The 27873-nt window shown below is 46.2% G+C and overlaps 1 protein-coding gene across 2 annotated transcripts in view; it reads right to left on the minus strand.

Annotated features, from left to right (window-relative positions):
- Positions 1 to 3650: 3650 nt before the first annotated feature.
- Positions 3651 to 27873, minus strand: part of FGF18 (fibroblast growth factor 18) — a 77514-nt gene continuing 53291 nt past the window's right edge. For both annotated transcript variants that reach the window (XM_064520822.1, XM_026097708.2), the window contains 2 exons: positions 25535 to 25641; positions 3651 to 4664 (listed from right to left, as the gene is read on the minus strand). In XM_064520822.1, the coding sequence (XP_064376892.1) occupies positions 4398 to 4664; positions 25535 to 25641 (374 nt within the window). In that variant the 3' untranslated portion in view covers positions 3651 to 4397. The remainder of the gene's footprint in view (positions 4665 to 25534; positions 25642 to 27873) is intronic.

A 27873-nucleotide genomic window follows, 5' to 3' on the forward strand; every position in this document is an offset into this window, starting at 1 on the left:
AAAACTGCAAGTGAGTTCTTGGAAGAGACTTTCTCAATGCCTCAGATCTGCAAAACGCTCACCTTTAAAGGTTAGTCTGTGGGCCAGCGTCACATGAATGATACTGAGCTAAACAAAACTGCAAGTACAGCAGAACAACACAAGCACAGGTTTTAATATTGTCAAGCCCCAGTGTAGGCAGGGAAGTCTGTCATTCTCAAGGGAAGGGATGCTAAAAGCCAGCTGTTTACAACAGTGGCACATTAGGCTCTCACAACCTGAGTGCAGCCCAGGTGCAGCAACCCCACGGACTGAGAGAGATAAGTCTGCAATGACAGCTGCATTTGCATCAACACTACAGAGGCAGAACAAAAAACACCCTGTTGTTGAACAGGAAACACAGCACACGCTTTTGTCTGAGTAACCAAAAACTCCAGCTTTGGGAATGTAAACTTACCTGGCAGGCTGACCACCATCTCCTGACAGCCTTTTTATTATTATTATTATCTAAGAAAGGCCTCAGGTGAGCTGGAATGCACACCACACACCGGCCGGACACTCATTGTCCTCACAGTGAGAGATACGTCCAAGCCAGGAGGCGATAAGGTTGGGAATGGGTTCCCTCACTCAGTTCTGCCAATAGCTCTGTGGAAGGTGTTGTTGAAATGGAAAAAGCTGACCCTCGTGCTGTGTATACACTGCAGATCACCACAGCCTTCAGCTTAGGTTGCATCTGTCTAGACAGCAGTCCAAGACTGCCAGGCGTATTTTTATCCACATGCTTTCTCCCTTCGTTGCATCTCTGACAAGTTATTTTCTGTACTACTACATGTCTAAGTGCAAAGTTCAGATCTAGACTAGGATCCAAATTTTTGCAAAGCTCCTTCAGGGTTTCAGTTGGAGGGTCTGGCCTGGCTCAGCATAAAGACACAGGTCAGTGGCAAGGCTCAGATGCAGAGCCTGGCTGTGAGCTTTTACTGCTGCCCCTTCGCTGCCATGGAGAGTGTGATACCCATCATCTGAAAGGTCTCACTGAACAGCAGTCCAGTTTGTTCAACATGCTCAAGGTACAGAGCGGGAATTTCTCCAAGCCCACAAAGCCCCTCCTCAGAGGTGGGCTCACACATCAAGAACACCCAGGGGTCGTCAAGCGCCAGTGCCCAGATTTATGACAAAACCAACCACAGCATTATCAGAGCATGCCATTATCTGATCTCAGCTATAAAAAACCTTACTACAAATCTAGCAATATTTCTGAAACAGTAGCTACAATGTGCTATTATTAAATTCAATTAAGTAGTATACTTGTTTAAAGCATGCCCACCCAGAGCTCCACACACATTAATGGCATCAGTTGCTTCAAGCAATTACTTGGTGTTACACCTCTCGCTATTGAGGTTATTTCCACAATAGTAATTAAATCCTCATTAACAATTTTCAATTATAAAGTAAATCAAATATAATAGTCTACACAAGGAATCTTACCTAAACATAGTTAACCTTCTTCTCTATAATCCTGAGGTCAACAGAGAAAGAAGGGTTGAAAACTGCTTGTGAACCTCCGGTCCAACCACTGACCATAGCCCATGAGCAGAAATAGCAAGCAGCCAGCAGACCAGGAGCATAAGGCTGAGTTGTTTCTGGGGTACACAGTTAATTTCCCCTGTTAATTAACTTCTAATTTCTTGAATGTCTCCTTCCCAGAATGTCCCCTGGCCGTACGTGAAGGTACTCTGAGCAGGGAACCTGGTAACTCAATTCTTCTGACCTTTTCTGCTGCTTTTGTTTTGTTCAGTAAAGCTTCAAGAGCAGTTGTTCATACCCAAATGCTCAGCACACATCATCCTCAGCCAACCAGTCACTCCAAAGACACCTAACTCAACTGAGCATTGTATCTTCTCACCGCACTGACTTTTCACAGCCTGAGACATCTACCATCCGACAGGAGTGTTAGGGGCCTCTCATGCAGATTGCATCTCCTCTAATTCTCACCTGAAGGATGCAAAGCACCTTTGCCCAGGGGCTCTTCGGGACAGAGAGGAATTTGCCCCCGGTCGCACTCACCCCTGGGGAGATCCCTTCTGCCCAGCCCTTCTGCTGCGTTAACGCCTCCACCCCTTCTGATTTCCCTTACTGCAAACAGGTCCCGTTGGTCTGACAGTGAAACCACCAGTGCCATGGGCCATGGCTTTATTGCAAGAAAAAAAAAAAAGCATCCATAAATCCTTTCTTACTCTTGAAATCAATTGGGTTTCTCCTCTTCCAGGTACTAACACAGGCAAATCTACCGCCACTCCCAGTTCCCCAGCCCCAACGCTCCTCTGAACCTCCCCCAAATCTCTACCACATGAATCAATGCGAAGGCAGACCTGGCATGCCTCTCCAGCCAAGTCCTCTGCTGCGCCATCAGGCAGTGAGGTCCTCATCTCACGTGCTGGCCCCAGGTGTGTCCCGAGAGCTGCTCCCCATATACTGCTGGTGAGATGGGCTTCTCAAGTGACCACCCATGCTTACCTGCAGGGTGACATAGCACCTGTATGGCTGTGGAGCTTTTCTACAAGCAACGTGGAGTTACCCTGCTTCGCACTGTTCATTTTTCTCCAGGCTTGAGAGGTTTGGCGATTCTGTTCAGATAAGCATCCTCAAGTTTGCATGCTTATCTCAACCATCTCCCAAATGGCTTTGATCTGCAGGATTTGGCTGGAGCTCTCAAAGTTATCTTGAGAAAGCTTGTTCTTGGGAGACTCATTCTTCTGATTAACAAGAAAAAGCTTTCTTAGGGGCTTTGAGCATTTTTAGTGATGGCTGGAATCAGAGAGCGTAGCAATGCTTGCAAACAGCAAGAACAAAAAAGGTAGGAGAACTTCTTCTTAAAGCTGCTCTTGGGATCAATTGCCATTTCAGCCAAAATTTGGGGTCAATTTTTATTTCAATTGAGTTCTAATGTGGCATCTTTCTTCTTTTTTCCCACTCTCCATTTAAGTCTGCTCACTCAGCCTACTGCTGAGTAGGTCAGTACAGGTACTATTTGTAAATAAAGATTTACACTTTGTTTTTACACATGGCTTTACATACTCCAAATTCTATGCAAAACATTTGCGAGGAAAATTGGCCATACTGATGAGGAAACCAAACCATAGAAAGGCTAGGAGAGTTACTCACGGCAAGGAGGGAAGGAACTTTGTCTGTGGAGTTCTTTCAGTCTAGAGTAAGTTTTAAAAGATACAATACTAAATCACATTGACTTTGCTGAAACAAATAGCCCCTCTCAAAAACTCTGGTGAAGGAAACACAAGCCATATATATGTACATGTTAATTGAGCCACATGCTAATTTTCCAGTTTACCTTCTCCTTGGCCAAAGCTTTAGGAAATATTTGTTAGACTGAGAAGTGTCAAATTTAACTCCTGCTCCTGAAAAACTTCAGCCTGCATTTCCCCACTCTCAGCCCATCACCTCACGTAAAAAGATTTGTTTCTTTGGGGAACAATTAGAGAGAAGAAAGAAGATGGCACTGCAGAAAAGGAGGAATCACAGAGTTAGCACTGAAATTTGCTGCAGGGAAACTACTCCAAACACATCCTGCTGCCCTCACCTAAAAGAGAAACGTTCATTAAAAATTACTATTCAGGGAGGGGAAAGAAGTGTGAACGGCAAAAAAAATGTGTACATGTGTTTTAAATAATTTTTTTAATTGTTGAGGCAGTAATACTTGGTTCATGGAACTGCAATATACAGAGAGGTGAAATAAATAGCTTATATATATATAATATATATAATATAGCTGGTTTTAAAATATTCCCTTATCATTGGTGTACTAGGTCATTTTGTAGTCACTTGAATGTATTTAGCAGCATTCTCCAGAACTGAGCATAATGCAGGATCACAGAGCCGTGACACCTTATGTCGTCAAAAAGGTTACAGAAGATCGATGCGTTGAGAACTCCACGGAAACTCAATCACTGCGGCACACACCATCTTGTCTCGGTCCAGCTTGCAGCAGACAATAAATAGATTACTGCAAAACTGGCAATTTTCAGGGCAGGGTCTCAGTAACTTTGGGAAAGAACTTTGGTTTTCTTTGGTTTTATTTATTTATTTTTAATAATTACTTTTTCCTCTGGGGATATGCTTGAAAAGTTGTCCTTTCCAAAAAGAGAAATAAGCACCTGTGTGTCATCAACAACAAGAAGTCAATTTAAATAGAGCAGTTCATTTTGTTTTTCAAGTCACAATAAATCCCTAACAGCTTTTCCCCAGCGTTTGCCATCGTCTTTTATTAATTTTTTTATTTTTATTTTTTTAAACACAATGTACAAAAATAGAGCTTCTTCCTTATTTTTAATGTAAAAATATTCCTCTGGTGCAGTTTTTTTTTTTTTTGTGATTTATTATTGTGACACTGTTTTTGTCTATTTTTAACTGGGGTTCGTGGGTCGTATTCTCTTAGTCCTCTTGGTGACTGTTGTGTACTTGAAAGGTTTCTGTATCTCCACTTGACCCTTTGGGTACCTCTTCATAAAATGTACATCTTGCTGGTTTTCCCGGGTCTTGGGCCCTTTTCGTGGCCTTCCTTTTTTGGTGAATCCAACATACCAGCCTGAATATTTTGCTGACATCAGTGCCGTATAGTTGTTTTCTAGGACTTTTTCAATGAAGACACACTCCTTGCTGGTGCCATCAGGCTGAAAAAGGGGGAAAAAAAATCCATTATCCAAACGTAAACGCAACGACCAAAATCCAGCTTGGCATAAATACAATCATCGCATCTGGACCTGGCTTTTGTTCAAACATCTTAATAGGAGCAAAAAGAAACATCAAGTGAAATAGAAATGATAAGAAAAGTGTGAAAGCATCGTTCAACCTTTTTTTCCATATACTCCTATCCAAGGAGAGAAAGGCACCCAGCTCCTTCAACTGCAAGAAAAGAGAAATGTTAGGCTTTGCATTTTCCATTAGAAAGGTGGGTGAAGTGAATTTGTTCCAAGGAAGCATCACGTTTGCAACAGAAAAAAAAAGGAACAGAACGTCAAATGGGCCAGATAACAGCACTTCCACTTCTACCACTCACTTCTGATAGACTTTCAGAAATACCTTTTTGGCCTTGTGCACGTATCTCCAAACCCCGCTAAAACCATTACAAGGCTCAGTCTAAGCCGTTGGGGTGCTTTGGAAAAGCTCTCCCTCAGCTTCCAAGGCACCACGTAGAAGCCAGGCAAGCTAACGGCACATGGAGAGCCAGGGAAGAGACAACTTGTCCAAGCGACAGACACGTGCTGCAAGCACCCATGGGTGCTAAGGACCTCGAATTTCCTGGCAAGTCCCTGGGACTGTGGAGGGCCCCGAACCCAGCCAATTCTTTAGAAGCTGCGGCTCTTCAGCCAGAGGCGGTAACACAAGCACGAAAGATCCTAACTTTAAGCCTCTGCTTTTTTAGGGCTGTTTTTTGTTTGCAGAGGGTTTAACTCCTGGTGGCAGAGGGGAAATGATCCTTCCCCTTTCCCCACCTATCAATGCTGGCCTAAAAGCTGACAGCCAAAGGACCTGGCTTAGGAAAGCATGTCTCTACATGACTCTTCTCCTCACAGGGGGAGCAGTCTCGCGTGAATCCATCTCCTCTGCTAGCGCTAGGGCCACGGACCACTGAAGCGGCAGCACGCAGCTGTCCAGGCGCTCACTGGTTGGAGATTTCGGCAAAAAGGCTTCAGCTGAAAGATCTACACCTTTAATCGGACACAGAAGGGGACTGTGAACGTCGCTCTCGGTTGAGATGCCGGGCTCTCACTTATGCAGCGCAGGCAGCACTGGAGGGAGTTGCAGCATCACACAATAGCACGTTCAGGTCGCTCAGCACAGAGGACGTTCTTCGCCCCTACAGTCTCCTGCCAGAAAATACGTTTTGTACTTTAACTGCTGAGTTACTGGTCCCGTACCTAGAACGTATCACGTGCCAAGTGCCTCCCGTGTACCAGGCCTCGGCTTTACAAGTCAAGAGACGTTAAGGAGGAGACGTGTGCTCATTTCAGCCCCAGGATACTGTTGCAGCTCTGGGCGCTTTACAGCGATCAACACAATATGGAACATTATGCAGGATTTAATCTAATGCTTAGCAAAGTCAAAGGAAGGATTTCCACTGTAGCATCAGTCCAGTCCAACTCCCACTGAAGACAAACGTGGGGTTAAGTGTACTGCAAGCCTATATTTACTAAGAAACTCGCACCCTCCCCGCACAAACAAAACAGTATCGGATTCTTTCAGTCCTCAGCCTTTTCACCCATCATCTATCTGAGGGCGAGAGAAAAAGGACAGACGATTAAGCAGCGCAGTATTCGCAGCAAACCATAGCGGGGGTCAGCGGCAAGCTCCAGCGGCTCCCCGCAGGGCCTGCTGCGGGCACGGCGGATGGGGGCCGCGGGAGCCCCGCTGCACTGCCCTTCCTGCCACGAGCGACAGCGCTCAGCCAGGCCAGGCCAGGCACGGCGAAGCCAGCACTGCTGCTCGTTTCTAAAAGCCTTCTTAGTCCTGCAAAATCACAGCGGAGCTTGGTACGGTTCGCGAGCCCGAGCGCAGGAGCACGGCGGGGCGGGAGCACCACGGAGCCGTTGGAGCTGGCTGCAGCTTTGCGGCACCAGCGATCCCCAAATAACCATGGACATGCTATAAAAGCTACTGCGAGACGGGAACCGTCAGGCACAACAACGCAGGCTGAATTCACGCAGGCAACAAAAAGGGAAAAGCTGCCTCATCCCCAGCCTCCAGGACCAACCATTCCTCCCTGGTTTAATACTTCAGCAGACCTTCAACTCGGTCAATGCAATAATATGTGACGTTAAGCCTACAATCATTAGTGTATTCTCCTGTCAAAGCAGGTTATTACACACAGGTCTCATTAAGACAACATGGGTGACAGCAGCAAGCCCGCAACAACAAAACAGAGCGGTCACAACAGGCAAGAGCTTTGAAAAAAGCTGCAGGGTTGCTTCCTTTCTCCACAAACATGCCAAATCCAGCATCCGTGCACGGGCACAAAGCCGTACGACTGGCAAACTCCATCCCTGCATAGGCACAAAGGTCCTAATTTTATCATCCACAATGTGAAGCTCACAAATGCTTTAATGAATGGCAGGACCAGGCAAAGCTGAGGGGTCTTGGTTCCTGGGGGGGTCATTCTCCGAGTCCTGGGTTTGATCAAAGCCACATGAGTGGAGAAGGGGGAAATCAGTTGACACTGCAGGGTTCCACCAGATTTCAATGTGAGGCCATAAAAACCACCCCAGGTTTCTCAGGGCTCAACCCACTGCAAACCTTTCACCAATAAATGGAGAATTTTTAAACAATACCATGGCTGGGTTTCAAATCCACCCAAAACCAGGTGCTGATGAACCGACCAAATTTGTACTGCAGGGGTAGCAGGTAATTGGAACGGTCATTTCCCTCAAGCTTGCAGAGAGGTCCTGGATTTGAGCCACAACCTTGTTGCTAGGAGAATTTAGGCATTTTCATGCAGTTTGGGAGGTTTCCGCTTGCACTGCAATGTCAGTTTCTCATGGAAAATGAAGACTGGAATTAAAAGAAAACGTGTGTGTAGGAAGGGGAAGTTATTCTATTAATAACAAAAAAGTATTTACTTATACCTTCAAATCTGCCGACAGAGCCTAAGACGGAGACAGGAGGTGTAGGAATAACAAGGTGCAACTTCAGGCCAACCTCAGGGCTAATTTGAAGTAAACAAGGTGCATAAGATCAAATCATTTATAGCTCTTCCTCTTCCAGAAGAAAATTATTTTATAACATGAAATTACAGTAACATTTACAAGTACTTCAAGATAAATCAGGGTAAGGGCCTTGCTCTTCCTCAAACAGAGCATTCCTGTATGTGCTAAGACATGTCAGAGACAGACAAATGGTTTTCAAATACTTACAGCATGATTTTATAGCATCTGTTATAAAGCCCAGCAGAACATAAATCATTCACACACATTACCTACACCACAGAGAGCTGGGCCCTGGATAGTCTATTAGAGAAAAATGCAATTTATGTCTTGTTTCCACTGGGTGCCAGTTGTTTAAGGTCTAATCATGTTCCTATTCAAAAGGAACAGCAAAACAACTCATGGGGCCTGTCCCCTCACCCCCTCTGCCCTGAAAGAGGGGGAAGGATGGACGAAAAGAAGGACATGGCCCTCCTCAGGTCCAAGACAGAGCTGGCTTTCCTAACATGAAGAAGGTACCCATACTCCCTGCTCCAGCTGCCTGCTCACCTTTTCCCAAGAGTTTTTAGTGCAAACATTTGCCACCGATGCAGAGTTGTACCCTCTCACGCAGACGTCAGCGGTGGGACGTTGCCAAGTCACATTTCATACATGCTTAGCTGTCAGGAGGCGCTTTGCAGAGCACTCACCCTTCCGAACGTAGACTTTTGCAATTTAAAACGATTCTTTAAAATAAACAAGAATACTTGAAAGCACAGGAGACAGCAGGAGCCGCCTGGCGCCAGCGCGGTGGCACTGCCGAGCAACGTGGGAGGACTATGTGCAGCCCCAACTCTCAACTAGCCCCACAGGACGGGACTGAGGCAAGGACTTCGCGACACAAGGATGTCAAACTGCGCTAGGACTTGGAGCAAGGAAAAGCCAGAGAGAGAAGCTCCACCTGCAAAGTTGCAGCTGAAATCTTGCCCCAGGCTAACTTGAATGAGAAACAGGCACCTTTTTACGAGCACCATTCCCCATAACGCGTCCTCCCATCACATGGCTCCAGGGCTACTTTGGTCCTCCCTGTCCAAATTTGGGCACAGCAGTTTGCACTGCTGTGTCACTCCCTCTGCACAGCTACCTACGTGCTGGGCATGGAGAGCTGGAGGACCACGTACTTGCCATAAAGCATGTAGGTAGCCAGACCCCAGTTGTGCTCCAAGCTCGCTTCCAATGCACAGGCTCTCTTGGAGTTATCAACTCCTTCAACTCCAGTGAAAGCAGGAAGTCACGGCCAGGTGCGAGCAAGATCCTACTGATGGGACAAACTGTGTCACACTGCTCTTGGAGAAGCACATGCTTGTGACAAACATACACTCCCTCCCCTACACAGTAATGTTTTTGCCCATTTTGAGCACAGCCCAGAGTAATTCTTCACAGGCACATCATGGCTATCATTCCTTCCAAGCTTCCCTCGTGCACACATCTCAAAAGCTACCATCCATAACCTTCCCAGGCTACTGCCAAGTTTCCAGGATTCGCAAAAATAAATATCCAAGAGCTTTTCGATCTCCTCTCCCTCCCATCCAAAAGTCTCACTTGCTAACTACTGGTCTCACCTGCCAGTCACTCCACCCCGCTGGAGGCAGGGCAGCAGCTGGTGAGAGCCAACCTGGCTCTATCACCATCACACTGGAAAGAGGGGAGAGGGCAAGGAGGTACCTGCATTGCTCCAAGGGCTGCCCACGCCTCCCCATCTCATCATTAAGCCGAGCAGGTAACAGCACCTACACGCCACTGACAAGCACCAGCTGAGCAAAACAGATGCGGGCTGTCAACGCGCCCTGAGCTGGCCCGGCCCACGGCATGTCACACACTGGGGGACTGCCAGGCCTTGGTGTCACTCATAAAAGTTTCACCGTCAGGAGGCAGCACATCCACAGTTAACATCAAGGCACGGCCCCAGTCAACACCAGCTGGGGTGCCAGGGTGGCCCCGGAAGGAACAGAGCCATCTCCATCCATCGGAGATGCCCCAGCCTGGCACTGTGCTAGCACCCAGCCCCCTTTACCCCTGCGGCCTATGGGCAAATGTCCACCTGAAAGAGGTCAGTCTGCAGGAGGTTTTGTGCATAAATGAAGTTTTAAAGAGAAAAGCTTCATATCTGCTTGGGCCGTTTTCCTTCCCCTTTTTATTCTGAAAGCAGAGACTACTTGCAGCAGACCGCCTTTCACACGCGCCCACCACGTAAAGCCCTCCTCCACTGGCACCTGCACTGCTCAGACCTGTGCTCCCAGCTCCCTCCGCACAACAATCCCAGCCTGCAGCTCCCTTGCGGAAAGGGCTCCCGGACCAGGACAGAACCGCGGTCCTGCAACGAGGACACCAACACCCATCTCCAGGGAGAGAACAGGAAGAAATGGCTTTCCTGTCACCTCAATTCTTTCCAGAGGAATAATTCAGAGCCTGTTTTTACACATCCCTAGTACCTGTGGGAAGAGGTGGTAGCTGTTAGCTTTTGATCAACTTGTTATAAGCTCTTGTAAAACACCTGATCTGAATTCCACCTTCCACAGAGAACTCCCAGGTATCATCCTGGTCTGCAAAGAGGCGTGAGAAAGTCTAGCAGCAGCAGAGGGCAGACAGACAGACTACGTGATCCAGGCACTATAAAGCACCATCCTTCCAGTGGGGCATCTCCAGTATACAACAGCCAGAGATCAGCTCTGGACTTGGAGAACTGCTGCCCAGTAACGAGGCAATAAACTCAAATGGTTGCAGTTTCCTTATCAAGCCGGGCTAGAGCAGCAACAGCTGTGCAAGGCTCCCACTCCAGGAGGGGATGTCTCTCACACAGAGCTGTTTATATGCCGTGGGCCAATTTCATCCCATGTGCGACGGCAGGCAGCGGAGTTAAAGGAGCTGCAGGCGAGCCAGGGTGTCTCCGAGTGCCATGAACTTACCAACTCGGAGCGCTGGATTGTTTGTGCAGAGCATTTGGCGACAACCCCTCCAGTATTAAACATGAAACATGTTGAACTGACACTGAAGTGGAATTAAGTGCCAAAGCATTTGCTGCTTCTACAATTACATGCTGGAGCTCTTTGGTGCTCCTTCTCTCCTGCACTCCCCCTTTTTTTTTTTATGGCCCAACTTGGTCTTATTGTAGTTTTGCTTTCGTGTTTTAAGTTCTCCAAATGGAAAGGATCAAAGGGCTCTTTGTTGTTGGAGCAGGAGCGCTCCTCGGAGCGAGCCGGTGCTGCCACTAACAGCTTGCTGCTCAGAGGGAAATCTCGGGAGCCTCTGTGCCACCAGCCGGAGCCAAAGCATTAGCAGGTGCAGCAGCCGCCTCCTCCTTCTCCCCATTAGCCTGCAACACTAAGCCACCTGAGCAGCTTTTTATGGGAAAGGGAGGCCAGGGCAGGTTTTCTCATTTATGCTTCACAAATCTGGCTCAGTGGGCACCAGCAAATCCAAACTTCGCTTGGCTTTTATGGCAACAATGAGCTCGCACAAGCAGCTCGGATAACAACGCGGTGCGGCGAGAGATGCCTCCAAAATTGAAAGGTTTCTCTGTTCGCAAAGATCAGGGCGCAAATTAAGCCCGTTGAGTAATGCTGCGTTAAGCTGTTGTTAGCTGAGCTTATGCTAACACGCTTTCCCCCCACCCGCGGTGAAATTAGAAGCTCTCTGGGTAAGGCTGGGGTGACTGAATGCACCGGCGATGTGTTGCAAATAATAACAAACCGTACAAAACACGGCTGGTACGACCCAGGAACGCTGGCTTGGCACAGGCCGCAGCGGGACTCAGCCTCTCAAGTCAGACTGGGACGACTTTCCTGCCTAATTATCACCTTTTGGCAAGCGCAGCCCCCCAGGCTTGAATGTACAGTTCTGGAGATGAAGCCCTCCCTACAAAGCAGGATCGCTTTCCTCTCTATAAGCCACCTCCTCCTGAAAGTCCACGGACAGGGAAAACTGTCACTCAACCAAAAGGTTTCCAAGAGATGTATGCATCTTTCAGACAAAGTTATTATTAAGGAAAAACCTGGAAAAGGGACCCTTTGCCATGCCTGTGCCCCCGCAGCCCGGTTCCCCAGTCAGTGCTACATCAGGATTTTGCTCCCACGCCACCCCCAGATGTGAGGCTCCCCCATGGAGCTCAACAACCCTTTCAAAGGGCTGCTGAAAACTCCCCTCCAACGCTGGCACCATTATACTAACACACTACATTATACAGAAGAAACCCTGCCCTACATTTCCAAATCTCAGAGCGGTCCTAGAGCGGCAGGCTTAGGTTTGCAGGAGATGTGCAGCTCAGAAGGTCCAACAAGCCAGTCCCAAATCACCCCCAGCTGAGCACCAAAGGTTGATGCACCCAGCATCACTGGTACCCTTCTAAAACCCCATTTACGCAGCAGGTACATAGCAGCATATGATTTTCAAGCAGCATACTACTACTCTGTGCTTTAGCACAAGCTCAGCTCAAAGTCAAACAGATGGGCAAGGCTCAAAGCGTCCAGACTCACTCCACATGGTCTGGAAAAATCCTGAGTGGAAGAACGTAAGGCCGAGGTTAGGGTAACGTAGCAGCTTTTAGTGGTCCTGCTTCCCCCCCTTCACACATACATCTTTTAAATGCAGGTCAGAAGGTGTGACAAAGAAGGTGGAGGAGGCAGCTGCCAGCTCCAACTCTGGTAACACTTTGGGAGAAGTCGCCCTCCTCGCAGCATGGCAAATCTCAGCGCGCTGGCTGGTGGGAAGCTGGGCCCAGCCAGACTCACGCACTTCATAGGAAACGCAAGGACAGATCTGTCACGAGCATCCTGGTGCTCAGCCTTCTGGATTTACAGCATTTATCCTGACCACAAAGACACCTCTTGACCCAAATGCATGTTCTGCTCCTACACAGTGCTGTAAATCAAGGAAGCTGCATCCCTAAGTGCCCAGAGTTACTCAGCCCCCGGCCCGCTTCCTCCCGCTCGCTGGCCTCTGAACCAGCACAATCCTCCGAGGAAAATACTCCGGAGTCACGGTGGGCAGTTCAATAAAAGTGTCTGCCAGCGCACCAGAGAGGTTAATGATGTGTACAGGACAGCAAAGTGCATTCATAAAGCAGGGGGAAGTAAGTCTGTGAAGAGGAGATGGTTTGGAGAGAGGTTACACCTACATTTGGAGGCCCTGTTGCCAGTTTTGCACATTTTTGCACACACTTGCCCACGTGCATGGCAGGTTGCTTCCTTCCCATCCCACACACGCAAAAGACTGCCCATGCTTGTGGGAGAGACTTACTGCTCTGCAGTACTGTGTCCTGTCCAACCGCCATATATCTACAGCATCTGTTGCCCTCACACTGCAGGACACAGCAGAAACTGCAAGAACCAAGGACAGAAAAGAGGGTTTCTAGGTTGATGCACTTTTTATCTTTTTCCTTCCTTCTACCTTTCATCCAAAAATTTCGCATTTCTGATATTTGTTCACTAACCCTCACACTACCCTGGAATAGCATTTCACTGTAGGAGATACAGAAGCACAAAGAGATCAAACGAGTATTTGTAAAGGTCAACCGCACAAGGCTGTGGCTATGCCAGCAGCTGCCTCCTAACCTGCTGCCTCTGTCCCAGCCAAGTTTATTGTTAACAGTACAGCAGGAAGGCATGTATCCATGACTGGAGCAAACTCAGATGGCTTCATCTAGAAAGGCATACATTTGATTAACAGAAACCCAAAGCTGTCTCTGAGAACTGTGTGTAATTACTATTGATGATGAGAATGTCAGTCACGTCCTAGATGAACTTTATGAAACCAATAAATTAATTTCTCCTTCATTTTCTAAGTCACATACTTGGGCCTTGCTGCCATATGAAGCTATTGCTTGGGGAGGTTTGAAGCCATAAGCAGGTTTCAGACATGCTTCATCATTTCATGACATCTACCATTACCTGCACCCACCTGATCCAACCAAATGTATGCTTCTAGGTGCCAATTAAGGTTAGAGGTGGGTAGGCATTTTTACCCATCCATACAAGGGACTGTGTTTGGTTAATTACACTGCTGGGGTTTGTTGTGTTTCCTTTTAAAGCAGTCATTTTTAGCCTCCACTGAGATTACACATGTGAGTCCTAAACTTTCTACAAAAGATAACTAAGAAGAGCAGCATATTTTAAGTAGGCTTAAGTTCATTATATAGGGGCCTATGACATCCCATAAAAATTAAAAGAAAAAAAGCTTTTATATAAAACATCATGTCTAGGCAATGAGCTCGGGTGTTGATTTGGCAACAGGTCTAGTAAATCCTAGGTTTATTCATACTAGACAAACATATGCACGCTCTTTTTAAGTCATCATTTTAAACTAGCGCAGTCTCATTCAACTGTCATTCTCATAATGACTTCAGTTTCCCTGGGGCAAGTTTAAATCAGAGTGAAATTTAAGACCATGAAAGGTGGTCACTGACTGTCTGCAGGATAGCGTTAGTTCTCTTTGTGCCGCATTATATTACTAAGAAAAAGAGAATCCCATGATGGAATCAAGTGTCAACCATAAAAAATGGTCATCAAGGATTGCTCCAGCCTGGGAATGACAAGATTTGTCCTCTTTCATGAAAACCTAACACCTTTCTTCACGTACCCAAAAAATAATGTACTAAAATGTCTAGGCCAAAAAATATATTCAAGCAAGGTCTACTTTTTTGACCTTAAAAATGCTATTGTAAAGGCCATATCAAATGGATTATCTTCTGCAGAAGCTGGAGCATAAGCTTTATCCTTCCCTTCAAAATCAGCCCCTGTTCTCACTTCACATCCAAAACACACCTGAGGGTCAAGCAGAAACAGTCCTTGAGCAGCAGGATTCACCTGAATGTGCATCTCAACCACATCCACTTGAGAGAGACAACAGTGCATTACTCTGTTCCTTGCTGCAAGTTAAGGAAAAATCAGTGTATTTCTAAAGTAACTTTTAAAAGAAACATCACTCCCAACTTGGAGAGGCTCAAGACCAACAGAAATTGCACTTGGGAGATAAGATGGTCTGAAAAAAGCAATGCAATTCACCTTTATTCAAGCATCTGCACAAGATGCATGCAACACACCCTCTCCACCCAAACAGCGTGAGACACAGCCAGTGCTCAGGGATGATCATTCCCTCCTAATAATTTTAATTAATGTTTGACCTTAGGGAACTGAATTATTCCTGTTTGACAAGGTCAAAATAGTCTTTCCTGGAGCATTCTCCTAGTGCTGTAAAGATGATGTTCGCAGTGAACAGGAATCTTGCACCTGCACTGGGATGGGATAAGGCCCAAAGAGGAAGCCTCCCATCCACACCATTGCAGCTCCAATACGACACACAGCTGCAGACGCCATGAAACACAGGGGACAGCGCGTTAGCAGGCTTGTGGTGATACTCATTCCTTGAGCACAGAAAGGATTAAATTAAATTCTCATGTAGTTTTGAAAGAGAGGGCAGCTTTTCTCTGGAAAGGGATATACAGCTTCCAGCTATGGAGTCAGACAAAGCTTTAAAGGTCAGGCTTACAAGCTTGGTCTGCAACATGAACCTAGACTTTGCAAAACTACAATTTGAGATAAATAATTGGTGCTTCTTAAGAATACTCATAGGAAAACATGACATTAGCCAAAGAGGAATCTCAAAAAAATCCGTACACTTGTTATGCAGGTCTCTGGTGACCAGATATAGCCTGGAGATAAAGAGCCTGTGTTCACATCCTCAGCCGAGAAACTGGGACTCTCTAACATAAATCCGTATCATGAAGAAGTTTATTTTTAAAACAACAGGATAAGTGGTTGTCAAAAGGCATCTTTTGTTTTATCTTTGAGCAAACACTTGACTTAAAGCACTCTGGCTGTACTAAGAAACCTAAGATAACTGGAGATTTTCATAGATGCCTAAATGTGACTACTAGCACCACTGGACCACCTGGGCTGTCCAGAGAAATAGTGTGTAGAGCATCAGTCCCATCTCAGATATTCCCCTGGCCATCCGAGGATGTCCTGCTTGCAGCATACACAGCTCACGTCACGCACAACTCCTCTACCCATAGCTTGGTTGAAGTGAAAGCCTTTGGTCCTTGGTGAGCCTAAGAGCATCCCTTCAGTCTGGGGTGCTTGGAAGACCTCACAAACTGAAGGTAGCTTATAACAATAATGGGAATATTTAAGGTCTGTGTGAAGTTGTTGCAAGATGTGAGCTGATGTCAAAACAAATAGGTGAGCATCCTACCTGGCAAAGATGCTACATCCAAACCGACCCACAATCACACTGTGTGTGTTTATACATTCTTAATAATCTCCATTTATGAAATCTGTAACCTAAATCCATGAGAACATGCAAGTAAAATGTACAATACAGTATCCAGTCCTTTGAAATCATTGATTAAACATTCAGTAATGAATGAATGGTGGAGGGAATATATTCAAAAATTGCCTAAACAGTGATAAGCTTCTTTTTCTCTCTCCATTCAGTGGCATGAACACTGCAGTCTTCTGGATTAAAAACAAAACAAAAAAATAAACCACACACACACAAAACCTTCAGAGCCTTGGCATCCAAAAATACACAGACACATGCACACAACTGAGGTCAGAATCACTTCCTTAAGAATTAATGCCATTTTTAGCCATTTAAGAAAGAGAGGTGCCTTCTCCATAGGAGCCAGTTTCTTCTCTTCATCCTCTCACCCAAAGTGGGTACAGTGTATCAGCTCAGACACCTCTATCTCCTAGCTATCCCCATTCCCTGTGCAAGCTCTCCCATCTCTCCTTCCCAAGCTCTGCTGCTTTTCCATATTTATCAGTATCCACAAAACTGCTCTCCCTCTGCTGAATATCTGGAGCTTCAGGATGATCTTCAGTTTTCATTTCCCTGCAACACCAAGATCAGCTGTTTGCTATCCCACAATATCACCAAAAAAAAAAAAAAAAAACTAAAAACAAACAAAACCCCCCTAAATTTTCCATAGAAACCATTACCTGTGTTTATGTCATTTTCCCCCCTCCTTTCCACCTCCAGGGAACGTCTATGCAAAATACTGCTGTAAACAAATGGTCAAAAACACAGAAGCAGGACAAGGCCCATTGCTAATAGCAAATATTAACGCTGCAAAGGTCCAGTTAGTTCACACAGACTCTACCACTTTGAAGGAGCCACTGCAGCATCTATGTCTCTTCACTTCTGAGCCAAAGCCGCCGCAGCGTAGTAAACACTGGAAAGTAGTTTCATTAGGCTCCACCATAAACGGCTTCTTGGGAATCATTACACGGCTTGTGCCGTTCAGGGCAAGATTTCCAGGAAAAGCCAGGTGACGCTCGGTGCTGGCGGCTGCCTCGCGCTGCGCTCTGCCCAAGGAAAGGCGCGTTCCTGTCTGACCCCGGCTTTTGCACGAACCTGACGCAGTCGTGCCGCCCTCCGGCTGCAGCGTTTCACCCCTAGACCTGGTGCAACTTTGCAAAGGACGGGAGGATCGTCACGAGCCACCACGGAAGGTGCATGAGGGCCTCGGGCCAGTATTTAACACACTGCGCATACAGAGAAGTAATATTACAACGCAATTACTGTGTGTCCACATACCCCGAGACTGTACGACAATAACATCCCTGCCGCACTGTCTAGCTGCCCCTCCTCGGAGAGGTTTTCCTGACATACTTCCAGCACTGGAAAGATGTGAAATTGTGACGAACGAGCCAGCTACAAACCCCACCAGCATTCACGGGAGTTTGAATGGGAGGTTTCAGTTCGCCCAGCAATGGAAAAGGAGCAGCTGCAAAAAGCTGCAGTGTTACCAAAGCCTCATGGTATTTTGGGGCTCAGGTTGGAGGAGGACGATTGCTGATTTTAGCTTCCACTTCTACTTTCAGTTTCGTGAGATTCTCAGCTACTGAATTTCCAGAACAAAAATTGAATTTTTTTCCCCCCAGTTGCAGAGAAAAGTCTGAATAAGTGAATGCACAAAACTAACAGTTCAATTGAAAAAAACATCATTTTTCTTATCTCATTGTAAGACCCTCACAGTCCAGGGGGCCCTGGGTCAAGATTTTTCAATAGTTGAGGTCGGTTTCAGATTAGGTCCACATTCAAAGTATGACAAGGTTCACAGTTGTTTGCATCTTCCTTCTTTTTCAGGTGTTTATTTAGATGACTAAAACTGAAGACAAGCAAAAGGGGAGTGAAAGCTCAGCAACACTTCACTTTAAAAAAAAGAACCAATTCTGCCATATACGAAGAACCACACTGCAGTTCAAAACGAGATGAGTGAAATCCAGCAAAAAACATGTCAAGTTTTGTTTTCATGCGAGATGCCAAGTCAGAACAGTTTACGATCCAACATGTCACAAAGATCTGCAAAATGCGTGCTATTAAACCTGACACTCCACCAAGTCCTGGTCCTGGTTTTGCTGCAGATGCAACATTCAGCCCAGAAATTGTTAGACTTTATAAGCCCCTTTCAAGCAACCCTGACACTGTGCAACTTGGAGAAAAAAAAGTCTGGACAAGCATCAAAACCCTGTAAAAGGCAGAGTTTTGCCCCAAATCCAAGATGAAGTTAGGCATGGTTTTAAATATACAAGCTGAGGAGCGCAAACACCTCATCTACTGCATCAGGGTTTCAAGCTACAAACCTCTGGTTACACAAAACTGCTGAATAATAGCGCAGTTGGCAGGGTGCCCCCGCCCCAGGCGCGCGCCTCCCGTCTGCGCGCCCACTTCTCCGCAGCACGTTTGGCCCGGCTTCCCGCTGCCCCGTGTCAGGGACCGGGCTTCGGCACAATAGCAGGGAAGAGCGTGGCCAGACGCTGTCCAGGCGCGTGCAGGCAAGCTACGGGCATTACGCCCTAATCCCTGGCTCTCCTCCTCCTCCAGCTGCCACAGCTCCCTAGCTTTACAGAAACGCTCTGGTTTCACACCACCAGGATTTCAAAGGTAGCTTTTCAAGAATGCTCAACCTCAGTCTTGATCAAAGTCAATGCATAAAAAGAAAAAAAAGAAAAGGAGGAAAAAAAAGAAAAAGAAAAGAAAACCCTCGGCTGCTCCAGATGCACTAAGAACAAAGGCTCAGGAGAATCCACCCGGTTTTCCTTACCTAGGCAAGTCTTTGTCCAACGGGGGATTCCCTGAGCCGCAGTGGCTCCCACTGAGCAACCTGGAGTTCGTGTAACCCAAGACACTCCTTTTCCTGCAAGGCCAGAGGTATTATAAAGGGCCAAGACTGCATGCATAGGCCGTAACAAGCGCCTTCACTCTTTGATGCCATCAGAGGTTTTTTTAGCCAACTTTCCTGACTAAACACACACATGCTTCGAGAAAACCCCTATTTTAAAGCTGTAATGTAAACAGCCCCAAATTATTACTATCCCCTAAAGGCTACTGCTGGCAGGAATCAGTGATAAAGCTCTGCCAGAGCAGTCTGGCATCTAGCAACAATTTGTTTGTTGTCCTGCAAAAAATACAGAGAGCCTTGCCATATGGTATTACCAACTTTCTGGTAACATTAAGAAATATATTGGCTTGGAAAGCAGTTATCACACCAGAAATAATCCTGCGTTTCTGAGGCAGGTCTATGCTGTAAAAATTGGTATCAGCATCGTGGCACTGGTCAGGGGAGCGAGGGGAGGCAATGGTGGCCAGCAGAGCCGTGTCACCTCCAGCCACGGGTGACATGCCACTCGCACAGCCACGTTTCAACTGGCACAGCTTAGTTTCTTCTGGGCCGAGAGGAGCTGGACTGAGCTTCGAGGGCACAGGCTCAGCACTCCCCATCTGCGCTCTCTGCGCGCTGGGAGGGCTTCAGCGCTACAGACACAGCTACCGCAGAAAGCACCCGAGATACCTATCGTCCTCCTGGGCTCAACACAAAGCTGGAGCAATGCTCCAGCCATCCCGAGTGGCCAGGGGCTTCCTACCTTCTAATGAACAGCTTTTTCCTCCACTATTCATATTAAACAGACAGAAGGGAGAAATAAAAACAAAGTCATTAAAAAGCTTTTTTAAAAATAATGCATATATATATTTTAACGATTTTCTGAGTGCGTTTATACAGGGGATCACTGAGGGCATTTTAAAGAAATCCAAAAGAGATGTGGTGCAAGTCAGCATGCAGATTTGGTGGGAAAACACATATTTTATAGTATCACATGCTCTTAGGCTTGAATTTTTAGAAGGAGCTGAACTGATAAAAATGAGCAGAGATTTCTGAGGACATGACTTCACTTCTCTCACTTTCTGTAGGGCTCAAAATGTATTCCCCTCCCTCCCAGGCTATGCTCCTAAAAGGGAGACCAAACCTGGAGTAAGAAGCACTTCTTACACAGACGGTAGTCCCACTAGGCTAAATCCCAAGGCTTTTGTCAAGGGAAGTTTGACAAAGCCAAATCTGAACGCAGAGCTATGCATCTAGACTAACAGGATTCCTGCTCGTGTTTGATTTCAGATCTGACATGCAGTGCACTTTTTTTAAAATCAGACAGTTGTGTCTGATTTAAAGTCAAGCAAGTCATCAACCAGAAAGATTCAGGCTTGGTCATAGTGGTCACCTTGGAAAAAAATCACTGTGGCTTTTCTCATACTTTTCACATTCACTCTCCACCTTCCCTTTATCAGAATAAACTGGCAGGAGATGACACTTGGGATAGACACTATTCTGTCAACTGCTTATCAAACTCTGCTCCTGTTTCTCGACATTTCTCTATAGTCACAGCCTACATCAGAATGAGAACTCACCCCAGTTCCTGCGGGGTGGGAGTTTCCGAAAGATTCGCAGTATCCAGACCGCAGACACACTATGTCAAACAGCATCACACAGGACCACTGCACAAAACTGACAAATGACGGTCACAACACTGTCCTCACTCCTCCAAGACAAGAGCCCTGGCCACCATGAGGAGAAAGCTCCATTACCCAGCACCTGCTTCTCCCTCCTGGAAGAGTTCCAGAAGGGACTTAGCTTACTGAAAGGAGGAGCTGTATTCAAACTGAAAGGAACAACGAGCAGGGAACAATGTTACCTATGGATCTGGAAAAGACACGATCCAGATAAGGTGGACCAGCCATGGAAGAACATTAATGGGACTGCTTGGAGCATCTTCTGAATCAGTTTCTGAATCAAATTTAAGACATGTTTAGCTCCTTCCCCATTCATCTCAAATCTTTGGGATTTCTGCAAATCTTTACTTACCTTCACTGCTCCTTCATCTTGCTCTGAAAACTGATGCCTGCCTTCTCATGCTCTGCAGCAAGCAGCCTCTCCTCCCACCTTGCAGCTTTGAGGGAAGCCAAGGTCCATTCTCCTCTGTTCTTGGTCAGTCGATACAGACAGGCCTATTCTTGCCTCTCCTTCATGGTTCGAAGGGTGAGATATTCCCATTACGGGCACCAACTGATTACCTGAGTGCTACTGCTGACTGTACTGCATAATCCCATGGTGTTTGCTAGAGAACCACAGAAAATTCCCTAGCAACAGTGCACCGAGGATTGAAGATGCTCTAATCACCAAGTACCAGTCAGTCTAGCATTAGGAGAGCCCCATGCAAAACTGGGACACTTTTGGCTCCAACCTCAAATATTCTCACAGACTAAGGGGTGTAGGGTATGGAAGAGGAAGGAAGCACCGAGCCCTTTATTAGTCACCTCTGCTGAAGATTTGTAATGCGTGGGGTGGCTATCAGCCCCCAAAACACAGGGTAGCATCTCTGTCTTTGCATGGAAATAAAAAGGAGAAATTAAGCCACCATCTTTCAGAAGACAATACTAGGGACCTGGGGCCTTCAAAGCCTGCATGTTACGTGAGGCAGATGGGGAATCAGATCATGGGACGCCCTTCCCTACAGGAAGGGGCAGAGCTCTGCTAGGGCATCCTGTCCTGCCGACAGATCCAGTCTAAGTCTTCAAACAGATCAGTGACCTCTTGCAAACACTCTCCCAGCAAGGGGAACAGGAGAGGGGCAAGGAAAGGGAAAGCAAACCTCTGCAATGTCCTGCTACTCCAGATAGCACGAATTTGCTGTAAGGGCAGGTGCAGCAAGAACAGTTAGAGGTGGCCAAACTAATTAACAGCCACCTGCTCACATCCCTGTCTGCTGTTCCCTGCTGCGGAGATTTAAGAGACTTATCTTTGACAGCCTTTTACAAACGTGAAGTCCCCCGCTTTACTGACATCATTATCTCAACACACAAGATAAGAGAAGCTGAGGCAGAGAGAGAAGCCACAAAAGGACTGACCGGGAGAACCGCAGTTAGAAACCCAGAGCTCCTCCAGAGACACCATTAGCTCCTCTCCTCCCCTAACATTAAATTATGGCAAATATTCAGGGTTCCTATGTTCTACATGAAAAGTCACACTATGCCTTTTGCCATGAACACCCTCACGTGTCTATACATAAGAAGCTACAGATAAGAGAGAGAGAGAGCGCGAGTGCATGAGCACCAGGTGAAACGTATCTGAAAATGGTTCTATACAATATAGAAATCACAATATTAGGAGGAACTATTAAAATGAGATAACTAGAGAGAGATGGTGTGGGAATACTAAAGACCTGGAACAGAAGCATTTTGACATGAAAGGGAAGGGAGGCTGAACCTTTCACAGAGTCCTCTTCTCCCCAGTGTTCATAGGAAGCCCGAGTTAAATAAACAGTAATAAAAAACCCCGAAGTTTTTAACAAAAACATCTACTATTCCTCTTCTGAATTTTCATATTTTAATCTCTCTCCTTGTAATATAACCCCACCATAAAGTTCAGTGGTCCATAGGAAAGCAAAATCAGAAGAGTCGGGACATACAATTTCTTCACGTGTTAAAATAGAGACAGCAAAAAGCCACAGGCAGAAAAATATGGTCAGAAGAAAAAAAAATAATAAAAGGAGATCTTTCTTGGGCCTTCTTTAGCACAACACCAAAAATTAACCAATAAATGCAATCCAATTTGTTTTCCCCTGGTACAGGCTGTCTTTAGCAGAGAAGTCATTGCCCGTGCAACACCTGCCCTGCCGCCAGTTTTCATAAGCACCACATAGAGCCTAACTGACCTCAAAAGTTGCATGCTGTGACAATAAATAAAGTCAGAAGCCTGCCCACGACACCTCCGAGCCCCTTGGTCAACGCAAGCTGCGAACTCTCATACAGAGACAAATGCAAGGTCTGGGGCTCCCAAGAAAGCTCCATCAGATGGCCGCAACTCAGAAAAGCTGGCACGGGTGCAAGTTATGATATATATACACACATATATATATATATAGATATAGATATATATATATGTATTTATATATGTTAAAAATAAAAATAAAATAAAAAAACACACCCAAAGGCTGCTCTTTTGAACCCTGCAGATTAGTGCACTTGCCTGTAACATAGGTGGGGAAGCAGCCCAGTTTCTGGAGTGGTCACGTTCGTCAGACGTTCCAGTTGAGAGCAACAACAACCTGCTCGGGTTTGTAATACCCTTTGTAGGTGATTATGGGAAACAAAAAAGAGCTAAATTCAAAGCAGGTTTTTCAGCTGGGGGGGATCCAAAAACGCTGACTGAGGAGGAGAACAAAGCCAGATGGCGTATGCTGGTATTGTTGGGGATTATGCAGTGTAAGGCAATAGGAAACGAGCAGAGAAAAAGAACCAATTTTGTCCCATAGCTCCTCCGTTGCCAAATGAACATACCGGGGCAACCGTGAAACAATCAGTTTATGGGTTTCATTCCCCTCCACCCCCAGACTGAACTCAAATATTTGTATAAGCCGAGGCGTAACTTTTATCTAATGTTTTCCTTGGGGTTTACTAGCTGTTTAGAGCATTCAGCCTAAAAAGCATTCCCTCAAACGCTTGCCACAAAAAGAGTTGAAACTATGATACTAATTAAAACCACACTCTTTGGTATCAAGAAGACATGCTATTATTTTCTTTTTTGCTCATGAGAAGCTGTTAATATGGGCAATGCGTCCGGAACATTTTCCTTCCAAGCGCAACGCTCAGTACCCCCTCCTGCTCAGGTCAGCTGGTTTATGAACTTGTCAGCAGTCTGGGGTGGGAGGGCTCAGATGGGCTATTTACAAGAAAAAGCCTTTTTGAAAAAGCCTTTTTTTTCTTTAATAACAAACTGTTTGCCAATTTAGTGTTATAAAAAGCACATCGAGAAAAAACAAAAGCTTTACGCGGCACAAAAGGTGACAGGCTAAAGAGTTGTCCTGCCTTCTTGCCCAGTGGGCCAAACGAAGGGACGGATCTTGCCAAAATATACTATACATTTTGAGAAACAGCCTCCGACTTTGCCAGGGTGCTTCTGGACACTCAGCACAGACCAGGGAAGGATGTGGGTTGCTGCTGTGTACCACTAGTGATCCACATGAGGGTAAATGCTATTAGAGAGAACAGTAATATTTTATGCTCATTTTATCCCATCTAATTTAGATGCTACTAAGGCCTCCATTATTGTGCTATCAGCACCTCATAAACATTAACATACTATCCTATAACATTTCTAAGAGAAGGGGAACTGCTAATATCATATTTAAAGGATGGAAAACTAAGGCATAAAGAAATCGAGGGCCAGGTTTTAGACGTGTTGAGAGCAATTTTCAAAAGCATCCATCCGCATCCTAAGCGATCCAAGTCCAGTTAAAGAACTAATTTGCTTGTCCAAGATCAAACAACGATGTCTCCTTCGGAGCAGGTAATAAACCACAAAAGTGCAGGAAGCAGCAAACCGGCTGTTCGGGTCCTATTTTCCCAGCCTACCAAATAATTTCCAAATCCACACTGATCCGAAGCAGCATCCTGGAAACTCAGTGCTTCGCAGAGGCAGATCCTCGGTGGCTTAGGCAGGGCGCCACAACTAGTGGCTGCATTTGAAAGGTCCAGCCCCAGTCCCGAAAGAAGCATCTGTGCTCCCTGTGAGCAAAGCCAAAGTGGCAGGAGGGATCCTCCAGGAAAGGCACTTGTCCCGCAAGTGTCACTCGTGGGACCACAAAAGTAAATAATGTTTCATCAGAGCAATTGGCTTCTGGTTTCTGTTTGGGAGCGTGGCTTTCGCTGCTCCAACTTTGTTGACTCAAAACAAAACTCTGCTTCCCTTTTTCACAGCCACAGAGATGCCAGATTTTAATTCCTGGCGGTGCAAAGTGTGGGCAGCGGGGGAAGGGGCCTTTTATGGGTGTTTGGCGATATTTTAACTTTGAACAACCTCCTGCCCAGTTATTAAGCTTCTTCGTTCGCCAGCAATATAGAAAAACTGCCTAAGTTACAAAAACAAGTTAATACATAAAAAATATGACTTCAGCAAAGAAGTTAAGCTACACGGGCAAATATGCTGTAATTTGTTACATGCTTCCATTGTGCAGGGATCCAAAGTAATAAAATATTCCTGTAATGTTAGAACCGTGAGGCCCAGCCCTAATAAGATGTTCAGATTCCAGTATTAGCTTTGCCACACTATACCCTGACTCACGATCGAAATGAGCATTACATTGCTAACCTTCCGAGCACATGACTACATTTTTTTGCCCCTTTTTTTTAATTTCACCCCAAAGGATGTTATATTGCTACCGAGTAATGCAGCATTGCAGAGATGTCCCCAGCGCTGTGATGTGGGGATGACATCCTTTGCCAATTTACGCGACTGTAAACCCGTGCACATCCAAACCATCATCATAAAACCCCAGTGGCTGGCTACAGCGCGTGGTTTTATGGACGTGGGGGAGGGCTTGGTAGAGGTACGGGCTGCCTTGGAAATGCCACGTTCCCTCAGTCCTGCTTCTCATTTGAGGCTGACAGGCAAAGTTCAAACACATCATTACGGCTTTGAGGAGGCTGCTAAAGGTAACACTCATGTTACAAATGAATTAATAGGAAACACTTACCTTCCCCACTAGCTTGCCTTTCCTGTTCATGCAAAGGTAAAAGTCTGTCTCTTTGCCTTTGATCCGGACTTGACTGCCAAAAGTGTCTGTTTCCACTAGAAGCTGGGCTTGTAAAGGAAGAAGAAGAAAAAAAACATTTACCAGTGTGGTCACATTAAGTCGCAGGGTGCGCAAGGCTCATCAGCGTGTTCTCCTGTTACGGCTACCTGAACCACGTGAAGCTGTGGGGCATCACGAGGAAACCCAGAGAACCCATCCATAGGCTGAACCTGGTTGCAGGTGCAGATCAAAGTCTCCACCAAGTCCTGTGCACCCGCTCCAGGTTTAATGCCGGAAAATGCGCATATACACATGTGCACTCCACTTGTCCACCCCAACACTACTGCATCACCAGTAATACACAGCTAGAGGTTCTCCTTCACATGGAGGCTGCAGATTGCAGTATTGCAGAAGATCAGCACAAGAATGAAATTCCCTTTCCCCCCTGTCAGCAGCCCTTAAACACTTCACAAAAGTGTCCCAACCACACACTGGAGGGGGCAAAACAACACCCTACTCTTCAAGCCTCCTAGAGGTCACTGAGACAGCTAGGAGGGGAGAAAGTCAGTGCTAGTTACTCTTTATGATGAACACCTGCACTTTAGAAGGCCTTTGTGTGTCCAAACCTGTTCCCAGAAGGTGACTAATTGCTCTGTGGCAATCTAGTTCAGCTGAGTCTATGACTCTTGCCCTGGCTGGGAGAAACATGGCCAATCACATAATGCCCATCTATGAGGGCCACAGTGTTGGCTGGCAGCATTTCCAGGAGCCATGGCAGAAGATGGACTTCTGCAGCTTAATATGTCACCTGCCTTGACACAATTTAATCTGCAGAAGTGGGCCAAGCTGCCATGCTGCCATCATCACTAAAACCTGGACATGTTTGGATTCAGCGTTTTATTCTGTCTTCTTTCAGAATTAGGATCAAAACGCGAATTCCAATCATGCCCGAGGTTCAGATTCCACAATTTCCCTAGAGAGTCAGGAACATGCAGACTGGACATTTTGGTTCAGATCCATCTCTGATATGCAGGGGAGAAAGTAGACATGGTCGAAACACAATGCAAGAATGTGTAAGTGTCAGCAAGTGCAAATCCACGATCCTGTTCTGGAAATTCTCACATTTGTAAGAACTAAGTCTTACTGTAGAAACCCTGCTTTTGCCAAACTCTGGAGAATGTTTGATCTGTGCTGCAAAAAGTCACATTCTTTTTGGCATTCATATTTCAAACTTTAAAACCCTCTAAGAGCAAATATGTTCACTGTAAGGATTTACCATGGGGATAGAAAAAGGAGTTTGTTTCATTTAAACACATTAATATTTTTCCCACTTGTAAAGTCAGCTTTTGGCTTCTGCAGCAGTGCAAATATCACAAACCTTTAACTCACAAGGGCCCTAAATGGAGTTTTCCCTTTGCAGCTCAATCACACATGCAAGTTCAGGGTTTTTCATTTACTAGCTGTTTGCATTTATTTAGATATATCTGTTATACCTTTATCGCAAGGGATATTTAAAGAATAACTTATTTCTAACAGCAGATGGGATAATGCCTGTATTATACCAGTATATTACTCACAAGTACACATAAATACGGGCATTTATCTAAGTTCTTCAGAAATGTATCCATGTTTTTGGGTATCTGGCATAGAGGCCAGCCCGTTGACGATAACTGGGTGCTGCAGGCCTTGTCTCCCCACCTGCCCAGGAAGCATCAAACCACTGACCTCCCGTGCACTTGAGTGAGGAAGAGCTCCATGAACCAGAGATACAGCATCAGAGTAAGGATATAAAGATGAGCAAAGCCACGATGGGGGACGTGACACTAGGTCAAAGAGAGGCGTTCAAGAGGAGGCTGAGCAAAATGGTAAATAACTTGGTAAATACCAAGAGCTTCAAGGAGTTCAGGGAGACTGCTCAGGGGAGCTCTCCCAGCCGCACAAACAGACCAGGGATAGTCAGGGTATGACTACCTTTAGGGAAATGACTGTGAAAAGTCTTCTCCCCACCACAAGCAACAGCCAGAGGACTAATGGCCAGCCACAGAGGGCGAGTGCAGCAGCCCATGCCCAAGTGCAGGTCATCGGGACAGCACTAGAGATCCCAAAGACTGGCCCAAGCACCACGGCCAACTGTGAGAGCTCCAAGGAGTTGTCCACAGATCCACCTGGCAATGTAAAGAGACCGGGGACTGCCAAAGGGCCTGGCTTGACAGCTTGGAGACAGGACACAGCAAGCGTGCTCCATGCCGTCTGCTCACCCCTGCTCCAGAAACACGGTGTCTAAGCTGCAAGCTGTTCCC

The sequence above is a fragment of the Dromaius novaehollandiae genome, chromosome 15, assembly GCF_036370855.1.
Source record: "Dromaius novaehollandiae isolate bDroNov1 chromosome 15, bDroNov1.hap1, whole genome shotgun sequence".
NCBI lineage: Eukaryota > Metazoa > Chordata > Aves > Casuariiformes > Dromaiidae > Dromaius > Dromaius novaehollandiae.